The following is a 16,972-nucleotide window of genomic DNA, read 5'->3' as shown; positions in this document are numbered from 1 at the left end:
GACTCGTGGGCTGGAGATTGATGTTGGGAGTTATGGGTATGTAAATGGCGGGCGAAGCTTAGCCATGGTGAGTCAGTGCAGGGTAGTCTTCTCTGGTAAGTGCTTGTTTAGTGTCTGCCTGTAGACTACCTGGGAGAAACTCACTTTCTGTAGGCAACCTGCTTTTTTGAAAAAAATAATTTCAAATTGATAAGAAATTGCGAAAATAGGCCAGGCACAGTGCTCACGCCTATAATTCTAGCACTTTGGGGAGCTGAGGTGGGCAGATCGCTTGAGTTCAGGAGTTTGAGACCAGCCTGGGCAACATGGCAAAACCCCATCTCTACAAAAAAAGTACAAAAAAATTAGCCAGGTGTAGTGGCGTATGCCTGTAGTCCCAGCTACTTGGGAGGCTGAAGTGGGAGGTTGCAGTGAATCCAGATCACACCACTGCACTCCAGCCTGGGCCACAGAGCAAGATTCTGTCTCAAAAAAACCAAAAAACCAAAACAAAAAAAGAAATTGCAAAAATAAAAATAGTACAAAGAACATCTGAATATCCTTTAACAGGATTCATCTATTGTTAACACTCTACCTTAGTAACTTTTTTTTTTTTTTTTTTTAAGGACAGAGTCTTGCTCTGTTGCCCAGGCTGGGGTGCAGTGGCTCGATCTTGGCTCACTGCAACCTTCGCCACTGGGGTTCAAGCAGTTCTTCTGCCTCAGTCTCCCAAGTAGCTGGGACTACAGGCAACTGCTACCACGCCTGGCTAATTTTTGTATTTTTAGTAGAGATGGGGTTTCACCATGTTGGCCAGGCTGGTCTCAATCTCCTGACCTCTTGATTCACCCACCTCAGCCTCCCAAAGTGCTGGAATTACAGGCATGAGCCACTGCACCTGGCCCTCCTGTCAGTATTTTTGAGCTTTGTTCTTAGATGTAGTTCATTTAATTGAAAACAGCATACCTTTTAAGATTTGTTGGGCAGGACTGGAGCATTACTCAGTCTAGGGCTAATTATTTCCTGCTTCTAAGGGAAGACCCTTCTGTGTGCTCCACCCAGTTCCTGTGAATCATAAGCTTTTAAGTGGCTGGTGGGACCAGACACTATACCCAGCTGAGGGCGGGGCCCTAATACCACTAATCCTCTTGGCTGGTTCTTTCCCAGACTTCTGCTAATTTGCTCACTTTATGTACTGATCAGTCCTCAGCTGAAGACTCAGGGGGACAGTCTGCAGCTCTCTGGAATTGTTTTTCTGTGTAGCTTTCCTTTCTGATACCGTTGTCTGTGAACTCTGGTCACCCTGATATCCCTAGAGTCACATCCCCGTCTCTTCAGTCCATGGGGGCTGCTGGCCTCCGCCTGGGTTCTTTCTCCCTCTGCTGCCTACTCTTGAGAGGAACTGCCAGATATTTTCCAGAGTGGCTGTACCAGCAATGTGTGAGTGATTCCGTTTTTCTGAATCCTTGCCAGCACTTGGTGTTATCACTATTTTTGATGTTAGCGATTGTGATAGATGTGTAGTCATGTTTCATTGTGGTTTTACTTTGTCTTTAATGGGTAATGATGTTGAGCATCTTTTCATGTGTGTATTTACCCTCTTCATATCTTCTTTGGTGACGTGTATGTGCATATCTTTTGCCCATTTTCTAGGCAGGGTTTTTTTGTTTTGTTTTGTTTTTACTGTTAACCTTCACTTTTTAAATTTTTTTGTTTTCCAGACGGAGTCTCGCTCAGTCGCCAGGCTGGAGTGCAGTGGCGCAATCTTGGCTCACTGCAACCTCCACCTCCTGGGTTCAAGCGATTCTCCTGCTTCAGCCTCCTGAGTAGCTGGGACTACAGGCGCACGCCACCACGCCCAGCTAATTTTTGTATTTTTAGTAGAGACAGGGTTTCACCATGTTGGTCAGGATGGTCTCGATCTCTTGACCTCGTGATCCGCCCACCTTGACCTCCCAAAGTGCTGGGATTACAGGCGTGAGCCACCACGCCCAGCAACTTTCTAAATTTAAAAAAATTTTTTTTTATTTTTTTGAGACAGAGTCTCACTCTGTCACCTGTGCTGGAGTGCAATGACGTGATCTCGGTTCACTGCAACATCTGCCCCCTGGGTTCAAGTGATTCTCTTGCCTCCGCCTCTTAAGTAGCTGGGACTACAGGCATGTGCCACCACACCTGGCTAATTTTTGTATTTTTACTAGAGACAGGGTTTCACCATGTTGGCCAGGCTGGTCTCGAACTCCTGACCTCGGGTGATCTGCCTGCCTTGGCCTCCCCAAGGGCTGGGATTGACAGGTGTGAGCCACCGTGCCTGGCCCACTTTTTAAAAAATATATATACAATTTTTTCTTTCTTTTTTTAAAAAAGACAGCATCTTGCTATGTTGCTGAGGCTGGTTTGGAACTCCTGGCCTCAAGCAATTCTCCCACCTTGGCCTCCCAAAGTGCTGGGATTACAGGCATGAGACCCTGCACCCAGCCATCCTTCACTTTTGATATATAGGTTTGCTGGTATCGATTTCTGGGGTAGAAATCACTTAAAAATTATAAAGGTCTTCTTCCTTTCAGTTACAGAGTTCTCCTCTTCTCACTGTTGAGGATTCTCCTCTCAGCTTTTGAGACATCCTAGCTGTTCTGGCTGCTGACTCTTCCTAGGCCTCTCCGACTCCCCTTCGGAGCTCACACATAATTCTCAGAATCCATAGTGACTGCCTTTCAGTGTGATACCTTGGCTTGTTTGGCTATGATTGCAACAAAAACGTGGTCATAATGACAAGTTGTGTCCTTATTTTATTTCTGTTATAAGCTAAGCTACAGGTCAAAGGGGATAGCTTGCGGGGTACAATAATTCACAGAGAAGAAATACAAGAATGTTCCTGGATAGAAATGCAAGTCATTTTGATACCTTACTTTGTTCTGATAGTTGATGCTTGGTCATCATTATCATTATCTGCAAGTGCTGAGGTGTTGGGGTTTTTGAAGAAATTTAACAAGTGAGAATGTTTATTCCTTGGCTCCTTGGTGGTAACTCAGGCCTGGGTATGTGATGTTTCGGCAACATTAGTGACGTTTCTGCCATCTTGACTTATAGGTGGAAGCCTCTTCGGCCTGCTGAGCAAGAACAATCGTTTTGGTAGAAATCCAGTTGTGCTGTTGGGCATCCTGGTGCACTTCATAGCTTTTTATCTAATATTTCTCAACATGCCTGGAGATGCCCCGATTGCTCCTGTTAAAGGAACTGACAGCAGTGCTTACATCAAATCCAGGTATAGTGGCTGTCATTTCTCTAGTCGCTTGAGGACGGGTGGGAGGTAACGGATGGCTAGATATTGAAAGTGGAGCAGTTAATCCTCTTCAGAGAGCCTGGTGTCTCTCTAAGGTCATCTGTCAAGTGTTCATGGAGTCAGACTGAGTTTAAATAGGAATCCTTAGAGAATCCTAAGTTATTTTTGTAATAGTTGGTTTTAACCTTTTCCCCCACTAAATCTTTTTCTTGATCCTTGAGGGAGCACATAAGTATCTGATTTGAATTTTTTATCTCTGCTTCTTGAGCAGTGAAATATCCAGACATTAGGGCCTGGAGGAAGAACAAAGAGGAGCGAGGGAGAACCTGGCAACTGGGGAGGCCATTCAGTCCTTCCAGAGCAGTTTATATAACGTTTGAGGATATCGGTTTAGTGCACTCAACTCTCAAGTTCATTATAAACGCAGACATTTATGTCCAGCTCCACAAATCCAAGGGGAGCCCAGCCCAAAAAACTATACAAACTGAGTATATTGCATCTGAAAATCTGAAACTTTTCGAGGGTCAACATGATGCTCAAAGGGAAGTGTTATTAGAACATTTCAGTTTACAGATTTTCAGATTAAAAATACCTAACTGGTCAGTGTAATGCAGATGTTCCAAAATCTGAAAAGAAAATTTGAAACACTTCTGGTCTTGATAAGGGATACTCAACCTGCATTTTCTTCACAAATGGTTGAGACCAGAGTTTGTTAGAATGTAAAGGTGTGTGCATTTGAGCACAAATTCTTACTTTGTAAATTCTAGTCTTTATGTTTTATTATTTATTTATTTATTTATTTATTTATTTATTTTGAGACAGAGTCTCACTCTGTCTGCCAGCCTAGAACGCAAGTGGCGTGATCTCCGCTCACTGCAACCTCCGCCTCCGGGGTTCAAGTGATTCTCGTGTCTCAGCCTCCCGAGTAGCTTGGATTACAGGCACGTGCCACTATGCCCAGCTAATTTTTATATTTTTAGTAGAGTTGGGGTTTTGCCATGTTGGCCAGGCTGGTCTCAAACTCCTGTCTTCAAGTGATCCACCCACCTCAGCCTCCCAAAGTGCTGGGATTCCGGGCGTGAGCCACCGCACCAGCTTTGTCTTTATTTTTGTTTCATAGTGTTTAAAATTTGCAGGTACAATACTTTTGTGGGTGGGTTGCTTGTATATTTTAAATGGCTCTAGCAGATATTGCTCATACTAAATTGATTTTTATTTTCTTCAGCAAAGAAGTTGCCATTCTCTGCAGTTTTCTGTTGGGCCTTGGAGACAGCTGCTTTAATACCCAGCTGCTTAGTATCTTGGGCTTTCTGTATTCTGAAGACAGCGCCCCAGCATTTGCCATCTTCAAGTTTGTTCAGGTAACCTCTTCAGATTGTGATTGTGTTTGACATAGGGCTCTTTCCTTTGTGTATTGCCTTGTTTTCCTTGGTTACTTGTATTGTGGTTTTAATTTTTATTTATTTATTTTTATTTTTTTGATAGAGTCTCTCTCTGTCACTCAGGCTGGAGTGCAGTAGTGCAATCTTGACTCCCTGCAACCTCCGCCTCCCGGGTTCAAGCAATTCTCCTGCCTTAGCCTCCTGAGTAGCTGAGATTACAGGCGCACACCACCACGCCTGGCTAATTTTTGTATTTTTTTTTCTTTTTAGCAGAGGCAGGGTTTCACCACATTGGTTAGGCTGGTCTCAAACTTCTGACCTCAGGTGATGCACCTGCCTTGGCCTCCCAAAGTGCTGGGGATTATATGCGTGAGCCACTGCACCCGGTCTATTTTTTTATTTTATTTTATTTTTAAAGACAAAGTCGGCCTGCCGCAGCTCACGCTTGTAATCCCAGCACTTTGGGAGGCCAAGGTGGGCAGATCACGAGGTCACAAGATCGAGACCATCCTGGCTAACATGGTGAAACCGTGTCTCTACTGAAAATACAAAAAATTAGCCGGGCGTGGTGGCACGTGCCTGTAGTCCCAGCTACTCGGGTGGCTGAGGCAGGAGAATGGTGTGAACCCGGGAGGCGGAGCTTGCGGTGAGCCCAGATCGCGCCACTGCACTTCATCCTGGGCCACAGAGCGAGACTCCGTCTCAAAAAAAAAAAAAAAAAAAAAAAGGCTCACTCTGTAGCCCAGACTGGAGTGCAGTGGCACGATCTTGGCTCAGTGCAATCTCTGCCTCCCGAGTAGGTGGGATTACAGGAGTGTGCTACCATGTTCAGCTAAGTTTTTATATTTTTAGTAGAGATGAGGTTTCACCATTTTGGCCAGGCTGGTCACAAACTACTGGCCTCAAGTGATCCCCCTGCTTGGGCCCTGCAAAGTGCTGGGATTATAAACATGAGCCACCGCCCCGGCTATATTGTGTTTCTTATTTTATTTTATTTTTTTGTTTCCTCTTTTTTTTTTCCTTTTTTTTGCTTTTGTCTTGTATTGTGTTTTTTAAATGAAAGTTGGGGACATCTTTTAAGAGGATTTATGACTAGAATTAGGAAGCAATGAGCAGTAAGATTTTTTGTATAACAGATTTTACGTTCTGGTCTCTATGGCTCTGATTAGAGATTTCCTTCCTTAGATACCAGAATTCTATTCATTTGTAATACAGACAAGTGTATTTCTTACTCTGTACATTCTTGTTACTCCAGTTTTCCACAAAATGCTATTTTTGTTTCATTTTATTTTATTTTGTAGAGATGGGGTCTTGCTATGTTGTGCAGGCTGGTCTTGAACTCCTGGGCTCAAGCATTTCTCCCACCTTGGCCTCCCGAAGTGTTGGGTGGCATGAACCCCCACACCTGGCCAAAATGCTGTTTTAAATACCAGGAACTGTGGCAGGAGTTTATGGTGCATGTTTGTGAGTCAGTGACTGAGGAAGTCATACCTTGATGCAGAAAGAATAGAAAGCACTGTGAGTTCCAGGTGTCCTTGGGGCAGGATAGGAGTGGGGCTAGGGGCTAACTGTGGCTCAGTGTGGCCCCCGCTGTGCCCGTTGTGATTTGTTTTGTTTGTTCTTAGTCTATTTGCGCAGCCGTGGCATTTTTCTACAGCAACTACCTTCTCCTTCACTGGCAACTCCTGGTCATGGTGATATTTGGGTTTTTTGGAACAATTTCTTTCTTCACTGTGGAATGGGAAGCTGCCGCCTTTGTAGCCCGCGGCTCTGACTACCGAAGTATCTGATCTGGTGTCCGTGAGGGGACACGTATGACCTCAGAAACACAGCTGGACACAGAGCTTGGTAGAAGAAGTCGCCTTTGATCTTCACTTTATATTGGGTGATGTTCAGTATGGAAAATCAAGGGATTAAGACTGTTAAATCAGCCAGAGTTGGTGTTCAAGTTTACAGATATGAGTTATTTAAAGCAAGTAGAATAAGGGAAAGCTGTTCTGTCAACTGTAATTGTTCAAAGATGTTGTTTTTCATTTCATCTATCTCAATTCTTATAATCATGTTATAGAATGTAAATGTTTTCTTCTCTCTCCTGCTCTTGTTGGAAGATCCTGCCTTGATTTAGAATACTAGGCCATATGTCATATAAATATTTTTTCTGGATATGGAGTATGTTTTGCTATGTAATAATGGGAAGCATATGTCATTCCCCATATGTGTTGGAGAATGACATTTAAATAAATAGCAAAGCTGGGTGTGGTGGTGCACCCCTATACTCCCAGCTGCTGGGGAGGCTGAGACAGAAGGATCACTTCAGCCCAGGAGATTGAGGCTGCAGTGAGCTATGATCACACCACTGCACTCCAGGCTGGGCAACAGAGTGAGACCCTGTCTTGGAAATAATAATAGGCTGGTCGCAGTGGCTCATGCCTGTAATCCCAACACTTTGGGAGGCTGAGGTGGGTGGATCACCTGAGGTCAGGAGTTTGAGACCAGCCTGGCCAACATGGTGAAACCTCATCTCTACTAAAAATACAAAAATGTGTTGGGTTTGGTGGTGCATGCCTGTAATCCTAGCTACTAGGGAGGCTGAGGTAAGAGAATTCGCTTGAACCTGGGAGGCGGAGGTTGCAGTGAGCCGAGATCGTGCCATTGCACTCCAGCCTGGGTGACAAGAGTGAAACTCCATCTCAAAAAAAAAAGAAAAGAAAAGAAAAGAAAATAATAATGATAATTTTTTAAAATAATGAAAAATAAATAACAAGATGCTGAAATGAAATCTTGATTTTGAAAAGATGTCTTCCTCTGTAAATGTTTCATTTGATAAGTTTTCTTACCTTGTAAGCTCATAGCAAGGAGTAGCCAATTAAGTATTATGAAATAAGGTAAAAATTGTCATAAGTCTTTTTTAAAATTTATTTATTTTTTATTTATTTATTTAGAGACAGAGTCTCACTCTGTCGCCCAGGCTAGAGTGCAGTGGCGCGATCTCAGCTCACTGCAACCTCTGCCTCCCGGGTTCAAGCAATTCTCATTCTTTAGTCTCCCAACTAGCTAGGAGTGCAGGCATGTGCCACCACACCTGGCTAATTTTTGTATTTTTAGTAGAGATGGGGTTTCACCATGTTGGCCAGGCTGGTCTGGAACTCCTGACCTCAGGTGATCCACCCGCCTCAGCCTCCCAAAGTGCTGGGATTACGGGGGTGAGTCACCATGCCCGGTCCTTTAAGTCTTAAGAACAGGGATCTAACATCTGTAACAACGAAAACACTGAAAAAGACAAACATATTTACTGAGGGAGGACTTTTGCTAGCAATTTTCCTGGAAGATGCAATGCAGAAACCCCCAAACAAACCTGGAATGAGATCTGAGCTGCGTCATCAGGCCAGTGTCACACCGTCACTTATGTGTCCTCCTCGAGCAGTGCCAGTCTGTCATCCTGAGTGCGGGAATGGAACATAACTATTTGGGGAGATGTTGAAATGGAAGTGTTAGCTTCCCTCCATAAGTGCTCACTTAAATTTTTTTTTTTAATTGAAATCAAGTCCAGAAACCATAAAAATGTCCCATTTTAAAGTGTACATTCACAAGGTTGCATAACCACCACAATGATCTAATTCCAGGACATTTTATCACCCCAAAAAGCAGTCGCTGCCTGTCAGCAGTCATTCTTTCTCATCTGGCATGGCAACCACGAATCTACTTTCTGTCTCTATAGATTTGCTTATTTTGAACATTTCATGTAAATGAAACAGCTCAGTTTTTTTTTTTTTTCCTTTCAAATTTTTAGTAGAGACAGAGTCTCCCTATGTTGCTCAGGCTGGTCTTGAACTCCTGGGCTTAAGTGATCTTCTTGCCATGGCCTCAGAAAGTGCTGGGGGGATTACAAGCAAGAGCCACCGTGCCTAGGAAGAGCTCACTTTTTTTGTTGTTGTTTTTTGGTTGTTGTGTTTTTTTTTTTTTTTTGAAACAGCGTCTCACTCTGTTGCCCAGGCTAGAGTGCAGTGGCGCAATCTTGGCTCACTGCAACCTCCGCCTCCCAGGTTAAAGCGATTCTCCTGCCTCAGCCTCCTGAGTAGCTGGGATTACAGGCATGCACCACCACGCCTGGCTAATTTTTGTCTTTTCAGTAGAGACGGGGTTTCACCATGTTGGTCAGGCTGGTCTCGAACTCCTGACCTTATGATCTGCCTGCCTCAGCCTCCCAAAGTGCTGGGATTACAGGCGTGAGCCACTGCGCCCAGCGGTTCCAGATTTTGAAGTTCTGGTTTTCCTTTTTGAAGCTGATATAACCTCCATTGGCTTAGTTGATCCTATATAAATAATTTACAAATGCCCTTTTAGACTTAACAGTAGTGACTTATTATCTCTTTAAGCACATTATTTATCAAGGTGTATTAGTTTTCTAATGTGCCATAACACATTACCCCAAAACGTAGCCACTTAAAATAACACACATCTATTTCATCACAGTTTCTGTGGGTCGGGAATCTGCGCATGGCTGAGCTGAGTCCTGGGCGTCTCTCCAGGCTGCAGTCCATGTCTCTGCAGGCTGCAGTGAAGGTGTGTTCCAGGCTTCACTGGGGGAGGGCCTGCTTCCCTGCTCACTCGTGTAGTTGTTGCAGGAGTCAGTTCCTCACAGGCTGTCGGGCTAAGTAAGGATCTTGGTTTCTTATGGCTATTGGCTAAAGATCGCCCTCTGCCCTTCGTCATGCTACAGAGTAGTCCTCAGGGCAGCCTACGACATGGCAGCTGTCTCCATCAAAGGTCACAAGCAAGGACAGCCGGAGAGAGCGAGAGCAACACAAAAGCTGCAGTCTCTCATAACTTCATCACTGTTGCACTCTGCCTGTTAGGTGCCAGTCACTAGTTCCAGCCTATTCTCAGGGAGGGAATTGGTGGGGAGCATCTTACAAGGCTGCCCACCTTGTCACCTGTCACACTGAGACTTACATGGAAGGTGACAACTGGGTCCTGTATTCCCAAGCCTCGAATTCTCCAGGCCCTTGCTCTGTTTGCTCATAATGGATCTGTACAACCCTGCTGGCAGAAGGAGGTGAAGCCACCTCTGTTAATGACACTGAGAATTTTAATCTGTGGAAGCCATGGCATCTTGTCACCCCTAGGATTCCTGGTGATTATTGTCAAAAGGGAAAGGAAATGAAGTGAAGTGCTGTGTGCAGTATAGCAGGAACCCAGCTTTTCCTAGCCTGCCTCCTACTGGCTTTGTGCTATGGTATTCATTTTCAGTTTCGTACTCGCTTTTTTGTTAGAGACAGGGTCTTGCTTTGTTGCCCAGGCTGGATCACAGTGGCACAATCATGGCTCACTGCCGCTTCGACGTCTTGGGCTCAAGCAATATTCCGGCCTCAGTCTCCCAAGTAGCTAGGACCACAGGCATGTACCACCATGCCTGGATAATTTTTTTTTTTTTTTTTTGTAAAGACAGTGTCTTATTATCTTGCCCAGGCTAGCCTTGAACTCCTGGACTCCAGTGATCCTCCTGCCTCGGCCTTCCAAAATGCTGGGATTACAGGAATGAGCTACTATGCTTTTTTTTCTCCCCCCCACCCCCCGCCGTGGGGAGTTTGTTTTGCTTTTATTCAGTTCTTTTTTTTTTTTTATTTTTATTTTTTGAGACGGAATTTCACTCTTGTTGCCCAGGCTGGAGTGCAATGGCGCGATCTCGGCTCACGGCAACCTCTACCTCCCAGGTTCAAGCGATTCTCCTGCCTCAGCTTCCCAAGTAGCTGGGATTACAGGCATGTGCCACCACGCCCAGCTAATTTTGTATTTATAATAGAGACAGGGTTTCCCCATGTTGGTCAGGCTGATCTTGAACTCCCAACCTCAAGTGATCCACCCGTCTCAGCCTCCCAAAGTGCTGGGGTTACAGGCGTGAGCCACTGCGCCCAGCCTTTTCTTTTCTTTTTTTTTTTTTTTTGAGACAGAGTCTTGTTCTGTCACCCAGGCTATAGTGCAGTGGTGCAATCTCGGCTCACTGCAACCCCCACATCCCGGGTTCAAGCAGTTCTCCTGCCTCAGCCTCCCGAGTAGCTGGTACTACAGGTGCACACCACCATGCCCAGCTAATTTTTGTATTTTTTAGTAGAGACGGGGCTTCACCATGTTGGCCAGGCTGGTCTCGAACTCTTGACCTCACGATCCGCCCACCTCAGCTTCCCAAAGTGCCAGGATTACAGGCTTGAGCCCACCGCGCTGGGCTGCTTTTATTCAGTTCTTGTGTCTATAGTTTTGATCTTGGTTGACTCTTTAGATGACTGGATAACATTAAGGTCATCTTTTAAATTCTTTGCATTACTTGAGTTAAAGATGAAATGTGGGGCCAGGCACGGTGGCTCACGCCTATAATCATAGCACTTTGGGAGGCCGAGGCAGGCAGATCACAAGGTCAAGAGTTCGAGACCAGCCTGGCCAATATGGTGAAACCCCATCTCTACTAAGAATACAAAAATTAGCCAAGTGTGGTGGCAGGAGCCTGTAATCCCAGCTACTCAGGAAGTTGAGGCAGGAGAATTGCTTGAACCCGGGAGGCAGAGGTTGCAGTGAGCCAAGATCCCACTGCACTCCAGCTCCAAAAAAAAAAAAAAAAAAAGAAATGTGACAATGAAATAAAGAGTTTAATTTTTATGCTTGTCTTATATATGCTGTTCAAAACTTTTGTCTTCATACTTGTAGCTAAGTAAATGCTGTAGCTGGGTCTCCCATGGGTGTGTGCTTGTTTGTGTGTGTGGATGTCCCGCTCTTTTATTGCAAGTTTCATATTGTCTATATTTAGATTTGGCTTAGACCTTAAGCAACGTTTATTGAACCACAGGTGTTTTTCTCTGTGAGTATGAAAACATTCTCCCCTCCCCTCCCGAGTTTTCCCATACCCCAACTTGAACGCCTTTAAACCAGGGCTTCGGCTGCCCACACAGAGGATTTCTTTCCTCTAGGAGTTTTTGTTGGTTGGTTGGTTTGTTTGTTGACTTATAGTAAGTCCCTTGGAGGTCTTTTGTTTTTTGAGACGGAGTTTTGCTCTTGATGCCCAGGCTGGAGTGCAATGGCACAGTCTTGGCTCACTGCAACCTCTGCCTCCCGGGTACAAGCGGTTCTCCTGCCTCAGCCTCCCGAGTAGCTGGGATTATAGATGCCTGCCACCACGCCCAGCCTATTTATTTTTTGTATTTTTAGTAGAGACGGGATTTCACCATGTTGGCCAGACTGGTCTCGAACTCCTGAGCTCAGGTGATCTGCCCGCCTTGGCCTCCCAAAGTGCTGGGATTACAGGCATGAGCCCCCACGCCTGACCCCCTTGGGAGTTTTTAAGTTCTCAAAATATAAATAAGTCCCCATTAATAGTCATTTTTTTTGGATCTTCACACCTGTTGGGATGGCTGCTACCCAGAAAAAAAAAGAAAAAAGGAAGGTGTTGGCAAGGATGTGGAGAAATTGAAACCCTTGTGCACTGTGTGTGGAAATGTACAATGGTGAAGCTGCTGGGAAAACAGTATGGCAGTTCCTCAAAAACTAGAAATACCATGTGATCCAATAATTTCACTTGTGGGTATATACATAAAAGAGTTAAAAGCAGACTTGAAGCAATATTTGTACACCCATATTCATAGCTGCATTATTCGCAATAGCCAAAAAGTCAAAACAACTCAAGTTATTCATCCATAGAAGAATGGATAAACAGGCCAGGCACGGTGGCTCAAGCCTGTAATCCCAGCACTTTGGGAGGCTGAGGCAGGCAGATCATGAGGTCAAGAGGTCGAGACCATCCTGGCCAACACAATGAAACCCCATCTCTACTAAAAATACAAAAATTAGCTGGGCATGGTGGTGCTGCCTGTAGTCCCAGCTACTTGGGAGGCTGAGGCAGGAGAATCGCTTGAACCTGGGAGGCAGAGGTTGCAGTGAGCTGAGATCGTGCCACTGCACTCCAGCCTGGCGACAGAGTGAGACTCCATCTCAAAAAAAAAAGAATGGATAAACAAAATGTGGTTTCTCCATACGATGGAATAGCATTCAGCATTAAAAGACAGTTATCCTCAGGCTGAGTATGGTGGCTCACACCTGTAATTCCAGCACTTTGGGAGGCTGAGGTGGGTGGATCACTTGAGGTCAGGAGTTCGAGACCAGCCTGGCTGGCCAACATGGTATAACCCTGTCTCTACTAAAAATACAAAAATAGTTGGGTATGGTGGCATGTGCCTGCAATCCTAGCTAATCAGGAGGCTAAGGCAGGATAATCGCTGGAACCCAGGAGACAGAGGTTACATCAAGCAGAGATCATACTACTGCACTCCAGCCTGGGCAACAGAGTGAGACTCCGTCTCAAAAAAAAAAAAAAAGTTATTCTCAACAAACTAAAAATAGAATTACATATAATCCAGTAATTTCACTCTGGGCATATACACAAAGTAGTTGAAAGGGTCTTAGAGATATTTGTTCACCCACATTCACTGCAGCATTATTCACAATTACCTAACAGTGGGAAAATAAATCTTCATCAGTGGATGGAACAAAATGTATGTCCGTATGATTCAGCCTTTAAAGGAAGGAAATTTGGGCACATGCTACAACATAGATGGACCTGGAGGACATTATTGTGCTGAGTGAGATAAGCCAGTCACACAAAGACAAATACTGCTTGATTTCATTTATATGAAGTACCTAGAGTAGACAAATTCATGGAGTCAGATGTAGAATGGTGGGCTGCTGGGGACGGAAGAGTGGGAAGGTAGTGTTTATTGTCTTCATTTTTTATTTTTGAGGCAGGGTCTTGCTCTGTCACCCAGGCTAGAGTGCAGTGGCACAAACAGCTCACTGCAACCTCCAACTCCTGGCCTCAAGCGGTCCTCCCACCTCAGCCTCCTGAGTAGCTTGGGACCACAAGCGCATCCCACCACACTCAGGTAATTTTTTTGTATTTTTTGTAAAGACAGGGTTTCACCATGTTGCCAGGCTGGTCCTGAATTCCTAGGCTCAAGCGGTCCACCCACCTCAGCCTCCCAAAGTGCTGGGATTACAGACATGAGCCACTGTGCCTGGCCTAGTATTTAATGAGTACAAAGTTTCTGTTGTGCAAGGTGAGTTCTGGAGATGGGCAGTGGTGATGGTTGCACAGCATTATAATGTATTTAATACCACTGAACGGTACACTTCAAAATGGTTAAGATGGTAAATTTTATGAGTATTTTTATCACAATTAACGGCTAGGCATGGTGGCTCATGCCTAAAATCCCAGCGCTTTGGGAGGCCAAGGCAGGTGGATCACCTGAGGTCAGGAGTTTGAGACCAGCCTGGCCAACGTGCTGAAATCTTGTTTCTTAAAAATACAAAAATTAGCTGGGCATGGTGGTGGGCACCTGTAATCCTACTTGGGAGGCTGAGGCACGAGCATCACTTGAACCAGGAAGGCAGAGGTTGCAGTGAGCCAAGATCGAGCCACCGCACTCCAGCATAGGCAACAGAGCAAGACTCCATCTCAAAAAAAAAAAAAAAATAGAGGTGTTCCTTGAGTACCTGAGACACAAGCACTCCTGAAGCTCTCCTAATTTTTTTTTTTGAGACGGAGTGTTGCTGTCACCCAGGCTGGAGTGTAGTGGCGTGATCTCGGCTCACTGCAACCTCTGCCTCCTGGGTTCAAACGATTCTCCTGCCTCAGCCTCCCAAGTAGCTGGGACTACAGACATGCACCACCATGCCCTGCTAATTTTTGTATTTTTAGTAGAGACAGGGTTTTGCCATGTTGGCCAGGCTGGTCTCGAACTGACCTCAAGTGATCTGCCCGCCTCGGCCTCCCAAAGTGCTGGGACTACAGGCGTGAGCCACCGCGCCTGGCTGAGGCCCACCTCTTAACTTGGGGATTCACTAGGACTCACAGGACTCAGCACGTGTTGAACTCACAGTGACGTGGTCAGAATGCACAGCTGGGTCTTAAGGAAAAGGACTCAGCAGAGCATACAGGAATCCAGACACAGGCTTCCTACGCTCTCTCCAGCCCGAGGAGTCACACAGAACACACTCTTACTCCAGCAACAAAGATGCAGAAACACAGGCGTATGCCATGTTTCTGTCCAGGAAAGCCCACTAGAGACACAGCACCAAAGGTTTTTACTGAAGTCTGGTCACATAGGCAGCCTCTGCCCAGCTGGTACCAACATTCCGTACTCCAGAAGGAAAGCAGGTGTTTATTTAGCATTAGCCACGATGTTTTTTGTTTTTTTGTTTTTTGACACGGAGTCTCGCTCCGTCACCCAGGCTGGAGTGCAGTGGCGCGATATTGGCTCACTGCAGCCTCTGCCTCCCAGGTTCAAGCAATTCTCCCACCTCAGCCTCCGGAGTAGCTGGGATTTACAGGCCCACCACCATGCCCGGCTAATTTTTGTATTTTTAATAGAGATGGGGTTTCATGCAGGCTTTGTATCAATACAACAAAAATGTTCTCAAGGGTTCTTATGTCTCGAACCCCTATTTCTAGGCATGACTCTCAGAAACAGATATCAAAGGATAACAGGATGTGAGTGATTTCTTTTTTTTTTTTTTTTTGAGACAGACTTTCGCTCTTGTCGCCCAGGCTGGAGTGCGGTGGTGCGATCTCGACTCACTGCAACCTCCGCCTCCTGGGTTCAAGCGATTTTCCTGCCTCAGCCTCCCGAGTAGCTGGGATTACAGGCGCCCACCACCACGCCCAGCTAATTTTTTGTATTTTTAGTAGAGACGGGGTTTCACCATGTTGGCCAGGCTGGTCTTGAACTCCTGACCTCAGGTGATCCACCCACCTCAGCCTCCCAAAGTTCTGGGATTACAGGCATGAGCCACCGCACCCGACCAGATGCGAGTGATTTCAATAGAACACGGACATCCTTCCTTATTTTCTCAAACTGAGAGATTCATTATGTAATTGAAAGAAAATATTCTTTGCAATATGGCGTAAGTGTCTAGTTCTGTTACTTTTGGTCCTCCAAGAAAATGAAAGGCTTGATCAAGCTGGATCAAATTCCAGCCATATGGTTAGGTAAATATAATACTATGAGCTTTTGTTATATAATCAGCAGTGAAATGATTGAAAACCAAAAATAAAACCCTAACCCCCCAACCCCAAACTGACTGAACAGACCCCTTAATGGGCCAAGAGGATGCTAGAGAAACCTCAAAACAATTCCCAGCCATGACCGGGAAAAAAGGTCAGCCGCCTTATTATACCCACCTTTTTTGGAGTTTAGGCACAACTGACCAGCATTAACATTAAAATAGCAATCATAAGACTGACAGAACAGACTCTGTAGCAATAAGATACCAAATTCCAACCTAACTCTGGCATAGCATCACATGACAGATAGGAGACCTGAGGGAAATACAAATATTTTACCCCCAAATACATGGTTTTGTTTTTTTGTTTGTTTGTTTGTTTTTTGAGACAGAGTCTCGCTCTGTCACCCTGGGTGGAGTGAAGTGGCCTGTCACCAGGCTGGAATGCAGTGGCATGATCTCAGCTCACTGCAAGCTCCGCCTCCTGGGTTCAAGAGATTCTCATGCCTCAGCCTCCTGTGTAGCTGGATTTACAGTCGCACGCTGCCACACCTGGCTAATTTTTTGTGTTTTTAGTAGACACGGGGTGTTGCCATGTTGTCCAGGCTGGTTTCAAACTCCTGAGCTCAGGCAATCCAACCACCTCAGCCTCCCAAAATGCTAGGATTACAGGTGTGACACACCATGCCCAGCCCAAAATATATATGTATATATTTTGTTGTTTTGTTGTTGTTTTGAGACAGAGTCTCGCTGTGTTATCCAAGCTGGAGTGCAATGGCATGATCTTGGCTCGCTGCAACCACTGCCTACCAAGTTCAAGCAATTCTCCTGCCTTAACCTCCCAAGTAGCTGGGATTACAGGTGCCTGCCACCACGCCCGGCTAATTTTTGTATTTCTAGTAGAGACGGGGTTTCACCATGTTGTCCAGGCTAGTCTCGAACTCCTGACTTCAGGTGATCCAACTGCCTCAGCCTCCCAAAGTGCTGGGATTACAGGCATGAGCCACCACACCCAGCCAAAGTTTTTAATAAACTCTTACTCCTGCCCAGGTGTGGTGGCTCATGCCTGTAATCTCAGCACTTTAGGAGGCCGAGGCAGGTGGATCACGAGGTCAGGAGTTCGAGACCAGCTTGGCCAACATGGCAAAACCCCGTCTCTACTAAAAACAAGAAAAAAATTAGCCAGGCTTGGTGGCACGCGCCTGTAGTCCCAGTTACTTGGGAGGCTGAGGCAGGAGAATCACTTGAACCTGGGAGAAGGATTGCACCACTGCTCTCCAGCCTG

The 16,972-nt window shown here is 45.5% G+C and overlaps 1 protein-coding gene across 8 annotated transcripts in view; it reads left to right on the top strand.

Moving 5' to 3' along the window:
• Positions 1–6,807, top strand: part of MFSD11 (major facilitator superfamily domain containing 11) — a 42,047-nt gene extending 35,240 nt beyond the window's left edge. For all 8 annotated transcript variants that reach the window (XM_063706062.1, XM_063706064.1, XM_019026933.4 and 5 more), the window contains 3 exons: positions 3,070–3,244; positions 4,488–4,623; positions 6,270–6,807. In XM_063706062.1, the coding sequence (XP_063562132.1) occupies positions 3,070–3,244; positions 4,488–4,623; positions 6,270–6,434 (476 nt within the window). In that variant the 3' untranslated portion in view covers positions 6,435–6,807. The remainder of the gene's footprint in view (positions 1–3,069; positions 3,245–4,487; positions 4,624–6,269) is intronic.
• The last annotated feature ends 10,165 nt before the right edge of the window (positions 6,808–16,972 follow it).

The sequence above is a fragment of the Gorilla gorilla genome, chromosome 4 (genome assembly GCF_029281585.2).
Source record: "Gorilla gorilla gorilla isolate KB3781 chromosome 4, NHGRI_mGorGor1-v2.1_pri, whole genome shotgun sequence".
In the NCBI taxonomy this organism is placed as follows: Eukaryota; Metazoa; Chordata; class Mammalia; order Primates; family Hominidae; genus Gorilla; species Gorilla gorilla.
The sequence above is the reverse complement of the archived record's forward strand: the minus strand, read 5'-3'. Positions and strand labels throughout refer to the sequence as shown.